Source organism: Gopherus flavomarginatus, chromosome 6, assembly GCF_025201925.1.
Source record: "Gopherus flavomarginatus isolate rGopFla2 chromosome 6, rGopFla2.mat.asm, whole genome shotgun sequence".
Lineage (NCBI taxonomy): Eukaryota > Metazoa > Chordata > Testudines > Testudinidae > Gopherus > Gopherus flavomarginatus.
The window spans coordinates 122,213,992-122,232,068 of NC_066622.1; the positions used below are offsets into that span (position 1 = coordinate 122,213,992).

At 36.5% G+C, this 18,077-nt stretch overlaps 1 protein-coding gene across 2 annotated transcripts in view; it reads right to left on the reverse strand.

Annotated features, from left to right (window-relative positions):
* Positions 1 to 18,077, reverse strand: part of WDR11 (WD repeat domain 11) — an 83,399-nt gene that overhangs the window by 21,142 nt on the left and 44,180 nt on the right. For both annotated transcript variants that reach the window (XM_050958934.1, XM_050958933.1), the window contains exons 12-17: positions 15,901 to 16,007; positions 9,571 to 9,646; positions 7,502 to 7,610; positions 7,103 to 7,227; positions 6,446 to 6,593; positions 1,212 to 1,318 (exon numbers count right to left, since the gene is read on the reverse strand). In XM_050958934.1, the coding sequence (XP_050814891.1) occupies positions 1,212 to 1,318; positions 6,446 to 6,593; positions 7,103 to 7,227; positions 7,502 to 7,610; positions 9,571 to 9,646; positions 15,901 to 16,007 (672 nt within the window). The remainder of the gene's footprint in view (positions 1 to 1,211; positions 1,319 to 6,445; positions 6,594 to 7,102; positions 7,228 to 7,501; positions 7,611 to 9,570; positions 9,647 to 15,900; positions 16,008 to 18,077) is intronic.

The window sequence follows — 18,077 nt, forward strand, 5'->3', positions numbered from 1 at the left end:
CTATATCACAGAACCAGAAATAAATGATGAATTTGGTACAAGTGATCATGACTTGATCACACTCATCATGTCCAGAGCAGTGATGTATATACTTGGTGCTTTAAAAAGGCCAATTTCACAAAGCTGACACCAATTATGAGCCAGATCAGCCAGGAAGAAGAATTTAATCAGAAAAATGTGAATGACAATTGAGAATTGTCTAAGGAAACTTTACTAGATGCCCCAAAAGCCACAATCCCACACTGAGGAAGATAATCATATTGCTTAAAAAAATACCTGGTTTAGAGGGTAAGTGAAGGCAGCTATAAAAAAAATAATCATATAATAGATAGAAAAAAGGAGTGACTTGATTACAGTCTAGAAGTACCTACATGGAGAACAAATATTTGATAATAGGCTCTTCACTCTAGCAGAGAAAGGAACAATAAGATCCAATAGCTAGATATTGAAGCAACACAAATACAGACTAGAAATAAGGTATAAATTTTAAAGAGTGAGAGTAAATAAACATAGGAGCAATTTATCAAGGGTCATGGTGGATTCTCCATCACTGGCCATTTTAAAATCAAGATTGAATGTTTTTCTAAAAGATGTGATCTAGAGCAGTGGTTCTCAAACTAGGGCCGCCGTTTGTGCAGGGAAAGCTCCTGGCAGGCAGGGCCGGTTTGTTTACCTGCTGCATCCGCAGGTACGGCTGATTGTGACTCCCACTGGTCGCATTTCGCCTCTTCAGGTCAATGGGGGCTGCAGGAAGGGCAGCCAGCACATCCCTTAGCCCACGCTGCTTCCTGAGGCCCCCATTGGCCTGGAGTGGCAAACTGCAGCCATTGGGAGCTGCAATCAGCCAAACCTGCAGATGTGGCAGGTAAACAAACTGGCCTGGCCCGCCAAGGACTTTCCCTAGTTTGAGAACTACTGATCTAGGAATTATTTTGGGGAAGTTTTATGGACCGTGTTATACAGGTCAGACTACATGATCACAATGGTACCTTCTGGAACGGGAGTTATAAATTTATTAACATGGCCCAATATCTCTCTGGTTAGTCACTGTCTGCTAGGACATGACTGAGAATTTTCTTTTAAAAAATACAATCTTGCATAGTTATCTCAGACAACACACAATCATCTACTAAAGAGAAAAAAAAGAATTAAAAATGATTTACCTTTCCTTCATTTTATATAAATTAGTAAGATTTGATTCACACTCATACCTGGATACTCTTGCTTTCAAATCCCAGAAGTTTAAGTTTCCATCAACATCTCCGAGAACCAATGTATCTCCTTTCCATGCAATACAAGTAATGCTACCCATGCTTCCCTGCAAGTATTTAAGAAGAAGAATGAAACTGTGTAATTAATAATAGCATACATTGGCATAAACATATCAGTACTGATAGTTCCTCTTTTTCCACAATGGGTAAATCTAATGAGCCAAATTCTTCTCCAGTACAACAAAGCAATTCAGTTGCATTTAATGGAGTTGTTCTGGGTCAGAGGACAGAATCTGCCACATCATATTTTTGAAGACTTTTTGTCCTGAATGAAGTGTTTTGTATTATCACCTTTGGGGTTTTAAAGCAAATGAAAAGCTTTTGTGTCTCTAGATGTATGTAAACCCCAAGTGACAGGACTCAATTATCAAACACTCACAGGGCCAACAAACAATACTAGGAAACAGAAATAAGAGGATTCCAAATTGATAGATACATTTATCTGAGCCTTCATGTTTGATGCAGGAAAGCGGCTGCACTTCAGAGAAGCAAAAAATTGTTAAAAAGTCACAAAAAGAGAGCTGTGACCCATTACAAATCTGTAGACACCCAAGCCCTTTCTGTTCAATTCACGATTTGATGCCATTACAAAAGAAATTACAGCTGAACAAATGACTAACTTAAAAGAAACTCACACGAGGGTTAATTATTAGAATGCAACATTCAGTTTTTGAACACTGAAATTCAACATGAAATTTTAATCTAAAATGACAAAAGCTATAATTAGTTTGCACCTAGATATTAATATTTCTTGTTCTACAAATTGGTATCAAGCTTTCTTTTTTTTTTTCTTCCAGGTCACAATATAAAAACGGTGACTGAAACAAAGTGTTATGTGTAGCTCAGATAATGCATTTTCCAGCCAATAATTCTGTTCTGCCTCAGAAGAAGGAAAAATGATGATCTAGTAGACAGGCCACCTCAGGAGACCTAAGTTCAAATCCTAGCTCAGTAAAGGCTTCCTGTGTGAGCTTGGGCAAATCACTTAATCTGCCTATGTATCAGGTGGGAATCACAGGATGTGAAGACAAAATTCATTAGTGACTGTGAGGTGCTCAGATTCTATGGTGACGAGGTCCATGTAAGTACCTAGATAAATAGTTATGTTTTTCACAAATTTCCTGATATAAAAGCAACCCATCATATCAACATGAAAAGTGACATCCTCCAAACTTATGACTAAAAAGTGTCTGCAAACATTTTTCTCCTTGTTTGACAGGTTATAATGTATTATTTACCTTTAAAACGGTCTCAGAAAAAAATCCATTGTCTGGCACAGACAGTGCCAATGCTTAAAGATTCCTGCCTCACTGTGGGTAGAGCCATAAGCAAGAGACACACAGAGCTATGCGTAGTGTGTTACAGTCTCCAATGAGTTTTTTTCACTACAACCATAACAAGAGTCAGGGAACCTATATTCTAATTTGATTGTTATAACCTCTGTAAAGTGAAAGTGAGAACTAACAGTCATTTAATCTTCTAAAATAGGGGTTGTCAAGCATTTTCATAAGCTGGACTGCATCTTAAACTGTGTCAGAGGAAAGAATGTGGGCCCACAACAATTATATGGAAAAGTAGTTTTAGAAAAATATTTAAAATAGTTATAGCTTCTTTTAATAAAATTTAGAAGCTGAAAACAAGGAGATTCAGCACCATACATCCAGTCAACTCTGCATGGACCATTAGTAAGGGTTCCATTTACCACTGTCTGTCATGAACCATAGTTTAGGGTCATTATTAAAAAATGATGAAGAGCTGGCCAAAACCAAGACCATGCACCAGAACTTGGGACTGTCTGAAACCCAAATTGTGTGGCTTAAGCACACCTCTAGAAACAGGTCAGGGATTTGTGTGTATTTAAGTACCTTTATCCCAATATTTTGTATTTGCTTTACTCCTAAACATTTACTCTGTTAGGAAGTATTAATTAAGAGAAAAATAATTCTCAAGAGACATCTGGTCTGGAATACTTTTATGTTACTGGATTATGCTGAACAAACTTGATAGATTTTCTAGTGAGCTATTTTTCTCTTAAGCTAAAACTCAAAGTATATGAAGAACATCTACAAAATTGTTCTGCTCTAGTCAACTTGTAATGCTCAGATTTATTTTAACATTTCTTTCTAAACTACCAGACATAAATATCATACAATATCTGTATGGTTATATGGGTAACTTTTGTATTGTTAAAGCAATATTCACACAGTACACATAAATTAAAAAAATATTTCAGCAGACCTCTGTCTTTAAAAAAGCTTTGGTTATGTAACAGCAGGTAAACACTCACTACCTTTTTCCTAAATTCTGCAAATGTACTCTTGGAAATACATAATTTTTCACTAAATCCCAGGGGGTGGGGGGGGGGAGGGGGGAGAAATCACACAATAAAACAGCATTTTTTCCATTACTTGTTTTTTTCTCTCCCCTGTGCCCAAGTCTGCTCTAAATTATTTACTAAAGCCATCAGAGACTGGATCCTTAATACCTGGTCTCTCTCTGTGAAAGCCACCACTATCTCTGAAAACAGACAACCTGTCACATGGAACAGAAGGAGTTTTGCAATATTTTGACTGCTTGACTAAACAAGGAGAATGGGATAATAAAATGAGCAACATTTAACAATGTTACTTAAATGTTTTTAAATGTATGGGGTAAGAGGAGTCAAATGGAGAAATATTCAGGTTTCTAATGTTGCAATGTGTGTATTTTTAAGAAGCAGTCTGAAGACAAACAGTTTTTTAAAATAGATAGGGGTATAAGTACCTGCAGGGCAAGCTCCATTAACTGTTCAACAAGGAAGACTTCATCTTTTCTAGAGCAAACCGATTATTTAGGAGTCACAGAAGAGTGTGATCTTGGGTTTCAATCCCTTTCAGAGTATATATTTCCAATTATGCCATAAAATGTTTTCTAGTAAGACTGACTACTAGCCACTGGGGGCTAACCTGAGAATGTTACATGTCACTTATAGTTATGAGGGGTTACAGGGATCATTGGTTTAGCCACTAAATCACTGCATAACGATTGTACATAAAGTTTATTTTTTCTGTCCCATAAAGAAATAATGGGAGGCAGGCAGGGAGGCATAGCTCAGTGGTTTGAGCATTGAACTGCTAAACCCAGGGTTGTGAGTTCAAGCCTTGAGGGGGCCACCTAGGGACATGGGCCAAAAATCAGCACTAGGAGGACCAAGTAAAGACAGGGGGCTGGAATCGATGACCTTTTGGCGTCCCTTCCAGTTCTCTGAGATAGGTATATCTCCATATATTACTTATATTTAAGAAAAAAAATTAAGACTTGGTTATTGAACTGTAGGATATTATTCTATACTCCTTACTAAGGCAAATTTGCATTCACTTCAGTAATAGGCCCTTAAGTAAGTAGAATTGCACATGCTATTAGCAAAAAGAGCAACTGAACAGAACATCTGCAGCTTAAAGTATCTTAAGAATGAAAATAAAAATAGAAATCCACTCTGACTACAGATCTCTGATTCAAATACATAACTATGACCAGTAACAACATTCTGTACTTAGGCATGCCACTATAACCTAAATTCAATCAAGTCTTGCTTCAAGGTACAAGTTAAAGCTCAGACATTTCCCCTATCTTAAATCTCATCACATGCATTTAACATGCAGCACTGCAGAACTGTTTAGCAGCATGTGATAGTGTTTTGGGCAAAAGGTAGGTTTCACTTTCTTGTGAAGGAATAGTCACTGGCGACTACCAGAGGCACACTACCAGAATTGATCGACAAGTAACCTGATCTAGTGTTGCGAATCTTGTATTCCAGGGCTATGACTGATGTACCGGTCCCCGCTGAAAATGAGAAAACAGACTTAGACCCCAATCCCACAAACACTTACACAGGTGCTTACATTTTTACATATGTGAATAATTCCTCTGAGCAAAACAGGGCTGTTAATACATGTAAAATTATTCATATGTGTGTTTGCAGAAACAAGCCTAAATATACTGATATTAAATGCAATTAACCATTTAGTGAAATGTTAAGGATGAATGGTTAAATCACAAGTCACACAATGCACAAACTAAGGCTCTGGCAGAAATATCAACCTGTTCATTTTGAACATCTTGTATATCTACTAGCATGCATCTTATGATATATATAATGTACACATTTAAACGGAAAAACAGGAATACTACATGTCTAAGTTAACTTTGCTGTTGGAATATTAGAATCATAGTCAGGAAGTATAAAAATTAATGGTGCAGCCTTTAATGTTACATAAGTATATTTTTTAACCTTTGTTTTCCTTGTGGTTTTCAAAAATAATAATATCCAAAGAACACGAATGTTCTCAGAAATACTTTTTATAAACACAAACTATTTTAAAAGTGTCTCCACCCCCAAATGAAGCAAAGGCACTAGTGCTCACTGAGGACCACGGTTACACCACATTTGAAATTTAATTTCAGCTGTTTCTGTTGTCTTGCCTGAAAGAATATATCCCCATTTCACCACAAAACAGTGGGATAAAGTATCTGCAAAATCAAAATATGTTAATTGGGCAAACTATGGAAATAGTTTTCCTACGTATAGTAGTTGTTACCAGATGCCTACTATATGATTAACTTGGTTAATGCCTGGTCTCAACATACATAGGTGAAACTACTGTTTTCTTAAACCGAGTATGATAGTGTATCTTAGATTTCTGTATAGGTATAAAGACAAAGAGACAAAAAACATTCTACAGCTAGCATAAATTGAGTGTTTTCCTTTTTTCAGATGCTGTATTTACTATTTCCACAAGGATTAAGACACCTTCAACATCTGCATACAGCTTCCCTCATTTATGTATTATGCAAAATAGGGACACAATGAACAAAAATCCTCCATGTTCTTTCCAAGTAAATATAGTGATCACACATATAACAAACTAATGTGCTGTTGTAAATAAGAGCACTGTTTGAATATTTACATAAAATTTTACATTCCTACAAAAATTTAAGTGTCTTTTTTTAAAAAACAGTAATTTTAGTTTGTTTTACATCTTATATTTATGGTTTCATGTTTCCAATTATTGATTTCTGGTAACTATTTGCCATTAAAATGCATATCTCTATTAATATTAATGGCATGCTGTTTTCTGCAGCAGTAGCTATGAAAACAAATTACAGCATTGATGATACAAAAATACCGAACTCACATCAGGAGGAATTCTTGCACTGTCTTTAACCGAATTTCCCTCCACTGTGAGATGATAAACCTGCCCATCGGTATCTGTAAACACAAAGTGCTCTCTGGCAGAAATGTTCTGACTCAGCTCCGATTTACTTTCGGCCTCCTGTAATAAGCTTTAAGAGAAAGATAATTAGACAACGGTGGCCTTTTTTTCCCCTTGAAATGGATATAAGAGGTCATGACCCCAATCAACAAATACATAAAAATAGACAGTAGATCAGAAGTGAGTGTTTCCCCTGAGAACAGTCTGAATAAGTCCTGAAATAACAAATTGGTTTATATACTTATGACAGTGCATAAGTGGCAAATTAAAATTTTACTTCAAGGAGTAGGCCGCTAAAGTCTGCTGAGATAACTTTTCCTGCTCTGCAGTCAAATCAAGGGACTATGTTCAAGTGCTAGACTCCGGCCCATTCTTTGGCTCCTTTGTGCTGTTCAAATGGCACAAAGGATCCTGCAAAGTTGCTTTAACAGGATAGCTGAGAGTACCTCCATCATGGGACAGCATCTGGATGGCATGTACCAAACAGCACTATTAACGAGCGACAATCTCGAGTAAGAAAACTCATCTGAAGAATAACTGATGCATTACTATATCATATGAGACAGTGATGGGCAATACCTGATCACAGAAGATTCTACACTGCTAAGTTCTGTATCAGACACAACCGTCTGTCGGGCCATGGCTTCACGGGCTGCAAGCTGTTTCTTTCTCAAGCTCTTCAAATTATGAGTAGGTGACCATTCCTGTGAGAAATTTTAATTAGGAAAATGGAAAATATGTCCCTTTTACTTCCTAGTTTTATTGATTAATAACTATGATGTCCACTACATATTTATTTTTATGAAAAAAACCCAAGCCCTATGTTTTAATAGGCTATTTTGTGAGAGAAGAGTAGGGGAGACAAGTCAGACTGTGTTTGTAGACTAGAGAAATTTAAAAAAAATCAATTATTTCAAGATATACAAATTTAATAACCATTTACATTTCAAATGAGAATCAACAGATTGGATTCCTTACCAAAGCAGTCACGGTAGGGAAGTTTTTTGACATTTCTCTAAGAAGAGTACACGTCCTGACATCCCAGAGTTCCAGAGGCTTGTCTTTAAATACTACAGCTAAGTACTGCCTGAAATAAATGAGACCTTTACTACATTCCAGTTTGTGTAGTAGTATTTTTTGTTTGTTTGTTTTAAGTAGAGGGCGAAAAGACACTTAACAAATTTAGTCTGGCCGCAATCTTGCAACAAGTTTTGTGGAACTGGACTGCTGCACCCATTCAGAATCCCCCTGACTTTCCTCACGGGAACAAACATCTAGAGTTCATTGCAGAATTAGGAACTAAATGATCCAAAACTTCTGGTCACTGTCATAGGTTAGTAGTGCATGGTATGTGTGGAATTACTTTTGAAAACTGCTGCAAAAACTGGTACGTAAACTCTTATTACCATATTTCCTGATATATAAACATCCATAAGCCACAATTAATTAAAAAAGCACCATTGTTACCATAAGGTTCCTGTCAGATATGGAGACTAATGAGAAGAAGAAAATTTGAATTAAAATGTGAATTTGTTAAACTTGATGCTGTTCCAACAATCTCTTACCCAGCCAATTTAGGATCTATACTACACCGTACATATCGGGTTTTTTAGATTTAAATGGAAGATCTTTTCATTTCTAAATCTGTCTACTAAAGCAAAGAGCTGATAATAGTACATACTGATTTGACAAAAACTCATTTTCCGGAGATAAATGTTTAGCAGACTCTCATTGTACAAATATTAATACAAGAAAACATAACTGTGTTTTACAGATTAGCTATTTCAATGGGCTTTTAAAAATACTTATTCTGCTATTCTGATTTTGTTCTACCATAATAAAATGAGGATAATCTGATCTCAAAATTGCCTAGCTATAGAATTTATGCTCTCTACCTCTATTGAAGATAATATCCTGTTGAGAACAAGGCTAGATTGTAAACTCTCCATATTCGAATGCTTGTTATTATATAACAAAAGTTGCCTGTTATTTTAAACAAAAAAAATTACAATAAAACCTTTTATAGAATTATATTGAATCCAATATTGTTTAAATTATATTTACAGAGAACCAAAAAATCAGAAGACTTCACACCATAGTCCTGTAGTGAATGGATATGAAATCCTCTTACTACTAATTTATTTGCCACTTTTGCCTTCCAAAACGTTATTCTTAAGGAATTTCCTGCCTTCATCCTGTGGAGAATTAGTACCCTGCAGTCTCTAGTCCAGGATCTTTGCCTTCCCATAAGGCTATGTGCAAATGCAGAGAACCCCTTCTAGACTTAACTCCCTGTTTTCTGGGTAGTTTTCTGTCACATCACAGTTCGCAATGGACTTTTGCAAAGTAACTTTTTATGACTTGGATACAAACTGTTTCCTTATTTTTTCACATTGAATGTTTTAAAAGTAAAATTCACACTTTAATATTGTGTAAGCTATCAACTCTACCTTCTCCCTAAAACTGAAGGCAAAATAGCCTCTTTCCTAACCCATCTTAATCTCTAGCCAATCAAACTGTTCCTTTCTTGTTCTCACCTAATAATCGTCTATCTCTTCAGACTGAACCTACTGATTTGTAACTGTGGTGGCAATTGAAGGGCCTAATTGTGTTAAGTGCTGTGTAAAACACAGGAAGACATTGATGTGCAACCCTGCCCTTCTGATTTTATTTAAAGTTTAGATTCTAAAAAAACCTTGAAACTCATGGAGAAACACAAACTCTGCAAAAAATTTCATAACAAACCATTCTCTACTGGCCCTGGACATCAAAATACAACTATTAGACTAACATTCTCTTTAATTATTCTAGACACCCAGTGGGATTTTGAAGTTTGTGAAAACGTCCATTACATAAACATTCACATTTTAATAAAAGCCTATAGTAACAAACATATGTAAAAATAGATTATTTCTTTGATTAATTTGCATATTCTTTTCCACCTTCTCCTTGTGCAGAGTCTTTCCTCAATAGCAATTTACTTCTGTCTGTTACTCCTGAAAATTCAATACTAGATAACACAAGCTTTACAAGGCTAATCTACTTACTTCAAATGAGACACCTTTATCATTTCAATGGCTGGTTCATCATTGCCTCGTTCCCCACGAAATGCAATGCTCCTGCCTAGAATAGAGAAGTTATATGGGGGGAAAAAAAGAGGAAATATACAATAGTAACCCCACAGAAGTTAAACCCCTGTAATTGACCTGTCACACCTCTGCTTCTCTATTCATAGTTATTCAACTTTTTATTTGCTTTCTAGACACTAAAACATAATGTAGTCTCTACCGCCTGAGAAAATACCCCATAACAATCTCACTTCCAGATGTCAGTATTTGCCTAACGCCAATCATGCATTAATACCCAAATACTGACATCTAAGCGAGTTATTTGAGTTGTGGCTCATAGATAATATTTCATATCTACTTATTGACTGCTCCAGAAGGAAACCTTGAATGGATTTTAATTTTCATACCAGAAACATATTTTGCCCCCGTATTTTAACTCCTTTTGACTATAAGAAATGTATAAGCATTTCTCCACAGAAGTATTAACTCATTCTGCACTCATGGAATCACTGCATTCCTGTACTTGTAAACTGTAACTTTCAAAACGGAACTGATCACTGCTGAATACCAATAATGAAACTTACTGTCCTTTCTCAGTGAAGCTTTATATGACCTATACAACTGTTATTACTCAAAGTTCCATATTAATATGCCTAGTAAAGAATCTGTCAAAAAACATTTCCTGAATCTTTTTTGTTGTCTGTATTGTTACAGACATAATTGTTGACAGGTATTTTGAAATAAATGTCCAAAATAATTAACACAATATAATCATGCTGGTTTCATTTTGACAAATAAAATATGCAGAATTTTGCAGAATTTTAAAATATTGTGCACAGATTTTTTAATTTTTTGGCACAGAATTCCCCCAAGAGTACTTTTCCTATGGCTGCAGACTTTCTGCTTAGTGAAAATAGCCCAGCATGGATGGGGTATATGAAGTCAGCAGTGAAGCATAAGCACTAGAGCAAAAGGTTTGCCTGTGTGGAAAATTAAAGTTTGTTTTCTTCATAACTGAGAAAATACCTTCAGGGTCTCTTAACATTCATTATTTATATACTAAAGGTATAATGGCAACTTTAGCAAAGGCACAACTGGGCTAAATTTTTTCAATCCTATATGCAGACTCTTTTTCTAGCACTTACAGTACTACTGATAAAATAGTAAATTGGGAAGTCCATAACAGCTACTATAGAAAGCTACTAAAGGGACAAAAGGGGAAGGTCAGTCATTGTCAACATCTGCTAAAAATCACAGCTAATTCAGTTTACTTGAGAACACAGCTGAACATCTTCTGTTACCTTTTTCTTTTTTTAAAGTTGCTGTTACTATTAGGAATTTCTATAGAATAAAGTTTAGTGAAAACCAAATTTCTTTTAGCTATAATGTCACAAATATGTTTTCCACTTCTTTTCTCCTAACTGCTCATTTGTTTTTATAAAAGATGTTCTTTAAAAAAAAATGCAATAGCAAAGTTAGATTAACAGTTATTTTGTGCAATGCCTTAAAAGTGCTCATAAAATTAGAAAAGTTCTTTTATATCATTTTAAAAGTTGTTGCATGCCACATAAAGTAATTTAGAATTATTGGTGTGTTACTAGATTCAGGGTCTTCAATCAGAAATTAAATGGTTCTGGGTTTATACATTTTAAAACAATTTAAAATTAGTGAAAGTGCTTCCCATTCCTAGGAGCTCTCTAATCTTCCAAATCAAATTTCTCTGTAAAACAAAGATCACAGATGGGCTTTTCACCCAGCTTAACCCCAGGTGTTTGAGAGATTGACACCTAGGCCAAAGAGCTTTCCACAGACAATTTACTAACAAGTATCAGAGGGGTAGCCGTGTTAGTCTGGATCTGTAAAAGCAGCAAAGAATCCTGTGGCACATTATAGACTAACAGACGTTTTGGAGCATGAGCTTTCATGGGTGAATACCCACTTCCTCAGATGCATGTAATGGAAATTTCCAGGGGCAGGTATATATATGCTAGCAAGCAAGTTAGAGATAACGAGGTCAGTTCAATCAGGGAGGATGAGGCCCTGTTCTAGCAGTTGAGGTGCAAATTTGACACCATCAGCTCAGGATTGAATAAAGACTGTGAATGGCTTGCCAATTACAGAACCAGTTTCTCCTCTCTTGGTTTTCACACCTCAACTGCTAGAACAGGGCCTCATCCTCCCTGATTGAACTGACCTCGTTATCTCTAGCTTGCTTGCTAGCATATATATACCTGCCCCTGGAAATTTCCATTACATGCATCTGAGGAAGTGGGTATTCACCCACGAAAGCTCATGCTCCAAAACGTCTGTTAGTCTATAAGGTGCCACAGGATAATTTACTAACAAGTTGATTATAAAGATCTTGCAACACATTGTTTGAAACGGTCTCAACTTTCCACAACTTATGGTTAAAATATTTATTACATATATGCAGCAAGTTTATTTTCAAAAAGTATTTTTAAATAATAATCTTATATTAAAACCAAGAACAAACATTGATTTCAGTAGAATATCAGCTTATAATGTAGCATCATACATGTGTCACAAACTAGATTCTAACTTTAAAGTACAGCTATACCATAAAACATGACATTTTGGGGTACCATTTGTTTTCCCAGTAACTTTTATATCAAGTATTCTTAGTTTGTAAGTAGGAAGTTAATGGAGGAGGGATCTTCAATGGACTGAAACGGATGTTCACAATGCTGAGTTGGAAACAAGAGCCCCTGCATGGCTGCAGCAGCTTCCCTCTCCATTCCCAGCTCCAATATCTTGCCATTGACTGACAAACCAACTAGCCGGTTGGCTCTTGTGGGCCACCACTAGCCTATTTAAAGCCTCTTGTGCCTGCCGGTGACCATGATCATTGCTGGCCTGAATGGATAAGGTAAAAGGGATCAACTCTGAGAGTTAAAGGAGATCCAGGGTGTTTCTGGCTGTCATTTTGCCTATGGGAAAAAGGAGAGACCTGAAGCCATAGAATCATAGAAGTCTTTGCAGACTGAGGCCCTCTCTTGGTAACCTCTACCACCACACATGTGGCAGGCGGTAGAAGGGATTCAGAAGCGAGCTGAGTCCTAAGGGTGAGCCTAAGTGTGTCTACTCTGAGTTACTGGTTATATGTAGGGCTGTTGATTAATCGCAGTTAACTCATGTGATTAACTCGAAAAAATTAACTGCGATTAAAAAAAATCAATCATGATTAATCGCACTGTTAACAATAGAATAGAATATAATACCAATTGAAATTTATTAAATATTTTGGATGCTTTTCTACATTTTCAAATATATTGATTTCTATTACAACACAGAATGCAAAGTGTACACTGCTCACTTTATATTCTTTTTATTACAAATATTTGTAAATATAAACAAAAGAAATAGTATTTTTCAATTCATCTCATACAAGTACTGTAGTGTAATCTCTTTATCATGAAAGTATCACTTACAAATGTAGATTTTTTTTGTTACATAACTGCACTCGAAATCAAAGCAATGTAAAACTTTAGAGCCTACAAGTCCACTCAGCCCTACTTCTTGTTCAGCCAATTGCTAAGACAAACAAGTTTGTTTACATTTACAGGAGATATTGCTGACTGTTTCTTATTTACAATGTCACCCAAAAGTCAGAACAGGCCTTCACACGGCACTTTTGTAGCCTGTGTTTCAAGGTATTTATGTTCCAGATATGCTAAACATTCATATGTCCCTTTATGCTTTGGCCACCAATTCAGAGGACATGCTTCCATGCTAATGATGCTTGCTAAAAAAAATGTGTTAATTAAATTTCAGACTGAACTCCTTGGGAGAGAATTGTATGTCTCCTGTTCTGTTTTACATACATTCTGCCATATATTTCATGTCATAGCAGTCTCAGATGATGACCCAGCACATGTTCATTTTAAGAACCCTTTCATGACACATTTGACAAAACGCAAAGAAGGTACCAGTGTGAGATTTCTAAGGATAGCTACAGCACTTGATCCAATGTTTAAGAATCTGAAGTGCCTTCCACAATCTGAGTGGGATGAGGTGTGGAGAATGTTTTCAGATGTTTTAGAAGAGAAACACTTCGATGCAGAAACTACAGAACCTGAACCACCAAAAAAGAAAAACAACCTTCTGCTGGTGGCATCTGACTGAGATGATGAAAAGGAACATGCGTCAGTCTGCACTGCTTTGGATCGTTATCGAGCAGAACCCATCACCAGCATGGACGCATGTCTTCTAGAATGGTGGTTGAAGCATGAAGGAACATATGAATCTTTAGTGCATTTGGCACGTAAATATCTTGCGATGTCGGCTACAACAGTGCCATGAGAACACCTGTTCTCACTTTCAGGTGATGTAAACAAGACATGGGCAGCATTATCTCCTGCAAATTGTAACCAAACTTGTTTGTCTGAGCAATTGGCTGAAGTAGAACTGAGTGGACTTGTAGAATTATATAAAAAATAACTGCATTCAAAAATAAAAATGTAAAATTTTAGAACCTACATTTGTAAGTTCAGCTTTCATTATAAAGACATTGCACTACTAGGTGAATTGAAATATACTATTTCTTTAGTTTTTACAGTGCAAATATTTATAATAAAAAATAAATATAAAGTGAGCACTGTGTGTTGTAACTGAAATAAATATATTTGAAAATATAGAAAACATCCAAAAATATTTAAATAAAATGGTATTCTATTATTGTTTAACAATGCAATTAATCACAATTAATTTTTTAATTGCTTGACAGCCCTAATTATACGGTATGGGAACCATTAAGAAAGAAATAGATAATAATACAGAAAATATCATACTGCCTCTATATAAATCCACGGTACACCCACATCTTGAATACTGCGTGCAGATGTGGTTGCCCCATCTCAGAAAAGATATATTGAATTGGAAAAGGTTCAGAAAAGGGCAACAAAAATTATTAGGGGTATGGAACAGCTGCCATATGAAGAGAGATTAATAAAACTGGGACTTTTCAGTTTGGAAAAGAGATGACTAAGGGAGGATATGACAGAGGTCTATAAAATCATGACTGGTGTAGAGAAAGTAAAATAAGGAAGTGTTATTTACTCCTTCTCATAACACAAGAACTAGGGGCCACCAAATGAAATTAATAGGCAGCAGGTTTTTAACAAACAAAAGGAAGTATTTTTTCACACAGCGCAGAGTCAACCAGTGGAACTCCTTGCCAGAGGATGTTGGGAAGGCCAAGACTATATAACAGGGTTCAAAAAAGAACTAGATAAATTCATGAAGGATAAGTCCACAAATGGCTATTAGGCAGGATGGGCAGAGATGGGGTCCCTAGTCTTCATTTGCCAGAAGCTGGGAATGGGCAACAGGGGGCGGATCACTTGATGATCACCTGTTCTATTCATTCTCTCTGAGCCATGTGGCATTGGCCATTGTCCGAAGACAGGATACTGGGCTAGATGGACCTTTGGTCTGACCCAGTATAGCCATTCTTATGTATGGTAGGAATCCTGTAAGCCTCCACTAGACTCAGTTAAATGTCTAATATGTCACAACAGGGGTTGGGATACATAAGGCCTCTCTCCACTGTTAAAATAATAAAGTTGTGGTCTTCTGTTTAAAATCTATTCTCTGTGTCTGTCGTTTATGTGCCTGTGTTTCCTGATCAAATAACCTTTTTTGTTTATAAACCAATAGCTCTATATACTCAGATTGGGATCTGAAAGTTGAGTTCTGCTCTTTCACATAAGGTCACAGGCTCTTTAGGCCAAATTCTGCTCTCAGTGGCCAGGCGCATAGTACAATAATTATACATTTGCTGATGTGTATCATTAAAGGGTTCAGCACCATTTCAGCTGCACATGGCATAAATGCAAGTTTAGATCAAGACAAACCACTTTCAGCACCATTCAGAAGTCTGTGGATAAAATACATCTGGAGACAATCATACATAAGAACTGGTTCTGAACTTGTTTTGTCTTGGCCTTCATGTGGAGTTAATTAAGCAGGAAGTTGCTGAAACGGTGCTGACTCTGTTGCTGATAAGTGGTAATTCTTCTAGGTTGGACCAAACCTGAGATATTTGTGCAAACCTCTTACCTTCAGTAAGTTTGCACAGATCTAACAGGCACTTACCACTATGGTTGGACAAGGAAGAACAGAATCAGCTCAATTCCTTTTAGTTATGTTATTTCCGCCATGACAACAGGATAAAGCATAATTTATTTTGTCACTGAAGTCAGATACGAATCTGGGTATGCCTCAACAAGCAGTTCTGTCACAGCCACTTTCCCAAGCGCAATCTATACAGATGTCACAAGAGACACTAACCTGTTGGAAGATCAACCAGCTGAAGTTCATTCCTTACCAATCCCAAATTGTTGGGCGTTGATGTGGCAAAGGAAAGAAAACCAGTCAAGCTTGTCCACTCAATGCCCCTGTCATCAGAATAGAATACATGCAGCATATTAGCAGAAATTTTTGAGAGCCTAGAAAATGTTCTAGATTAGTATAGAATTACTCTATAGCTTATTCTACACTTTGAAACAAATACATAGCTTTTAAAAAATATTTTATAGAAACATTCTCTTTATTTAAACGAAACGTGAAAAGCAGGATACATGTATGATAAAAATAAAAAAGATGTAGTTATCAAGTGATATTAATGCAAGATCTTTATTTTCAAACTCCATTAGACATGATTTTCTTGACATCGTCTCTTGTTGGGTCAAGAAGAAGTTTTGACTGAGGAGCAATAGGAAAGTTTAGCCCAAAATCTCAGGCACAGACATAGCTTACAGGGAGCAGAACATGTTCACCACAGTGTAGAAGTGGGCCATAAATGTAGGCCATATGAAACCTAGAGGTTTGATATTAGCACACCCTGTTCAATCTGGGCCACAAAGATGTGGGGTAAACAGATCAGTCCAGAGCAGCCAGGATGCATTTGCATGCTGCTAAGCAGCCAGGAATTAGTAGAGGTGGTAATAAGAAGACACATTCCCTTCCTATCAACATCAAGGACAAAGGAAGAGGGAGGAGAGCGTGAATAACCAAACAGATTTGAAAAATGCCCCATACAACAGGTACCTGACGACCTGACATTATACGACAATGAAACTCCAGTCTCACGTTAACATGCAACATTTTATGTTTGTATATCAGCAGTTAGTATATTATAGGGAATATCCTGAAATGTCTGGGAGATGGATTAGGAAGCCCAACAAATCCTTGTCGTTGCCAGATTCTATTCTATGATTTAATTTAATTGTATTATTTCTGCAAAGTTGTTGTACATTATAGAAACACCACAGAGTAATTATAATTAATTATTATTCCCAGTAGCCATTTCCAGTCCTCTTTAAAAGAACAGAAGCACGTTCTAGATTTTTAGTCATCAACCCACACTTATCAAATAAGGATTAGTAATACTGTTGTTCCCTTTGATGCCATTTGGCCATCTGTCCATGTTAATAATGATCTGTTGCATCCCAGGACACCCAGATTTACTAAGAATTTCTCTCCCATTGTAAATGCTTGCATTGCTGAAGCAATATAATTATTTGTTACTGTCATATGCATATATTAACCAATCTGGAAGAAACTAATAATTCATTGCACTAATTAAGACAACTGTTCTAGTTTTAATATAGCAAATGAGTAATGACTTCTCTTTTGCTGGGATATTTCCTTTCTACAAAAAACTTTGTCATAAAACTAATATCCATTTATCTGATGCAATTAAGACTTACACTAAGCTGGTTTTGTAGACTACATAGACTCATAGACTCCAGGACTGAAAGGGATCTCGAGAGGTCATCGAGTCCAGTCCCCTGCCCTCATGGCAGGACCAAATATTGTCTAGACCATCCCTAATAGACATTTATCTAACCTACTCTTAAATATCTCCAGAGATGGAGATTCCACAACTTCCCTAGGCAATCTATTACAGTGTTTAACTACCCTGACAGTTAGCAACTTTTTCCTAATGTCCAACCTAAATCTCCCTTGCTGCAGTTTAAGCCCATTGCTTCTTCTTCTATCACTGGAGGCTAAGGTAAACAAGTTTTCTCCCTCCTCCTGATGACACTCTTTTAGATACCTGAAAACTGCTATCATGTCCCCTCTCAGTCTTCTCTTTTCCAAACTAAACAAACCCAATTCCTTCAGCCTTCCTTCATAGGTCATATTCTCAAGACCTTTAATCATTCTTGTTGCTCTTCTCTGGACCCTCTCCAATTTCTCCACATCTTTCTTGAAATGCGGTGCCCAGAACTGGACACAATACTCCAGTTGAGGCCTGACCAGCGCAGAGTAAAGCAGAAGAATGACTTCTCGTGTCTTGTTTACAACACACCTGTTAATGCATCCCAGAATCACGTTTGCTTTTTTTGCAACAGTAGCACACTGTTGATTCATATTAAGCTTGTGGTCTACTATGACCCCTAGATCTCTTTCTGCCATACTCCTTCCTAGACAGTCTCTTCCCATTCTGTATGTGTGAAACT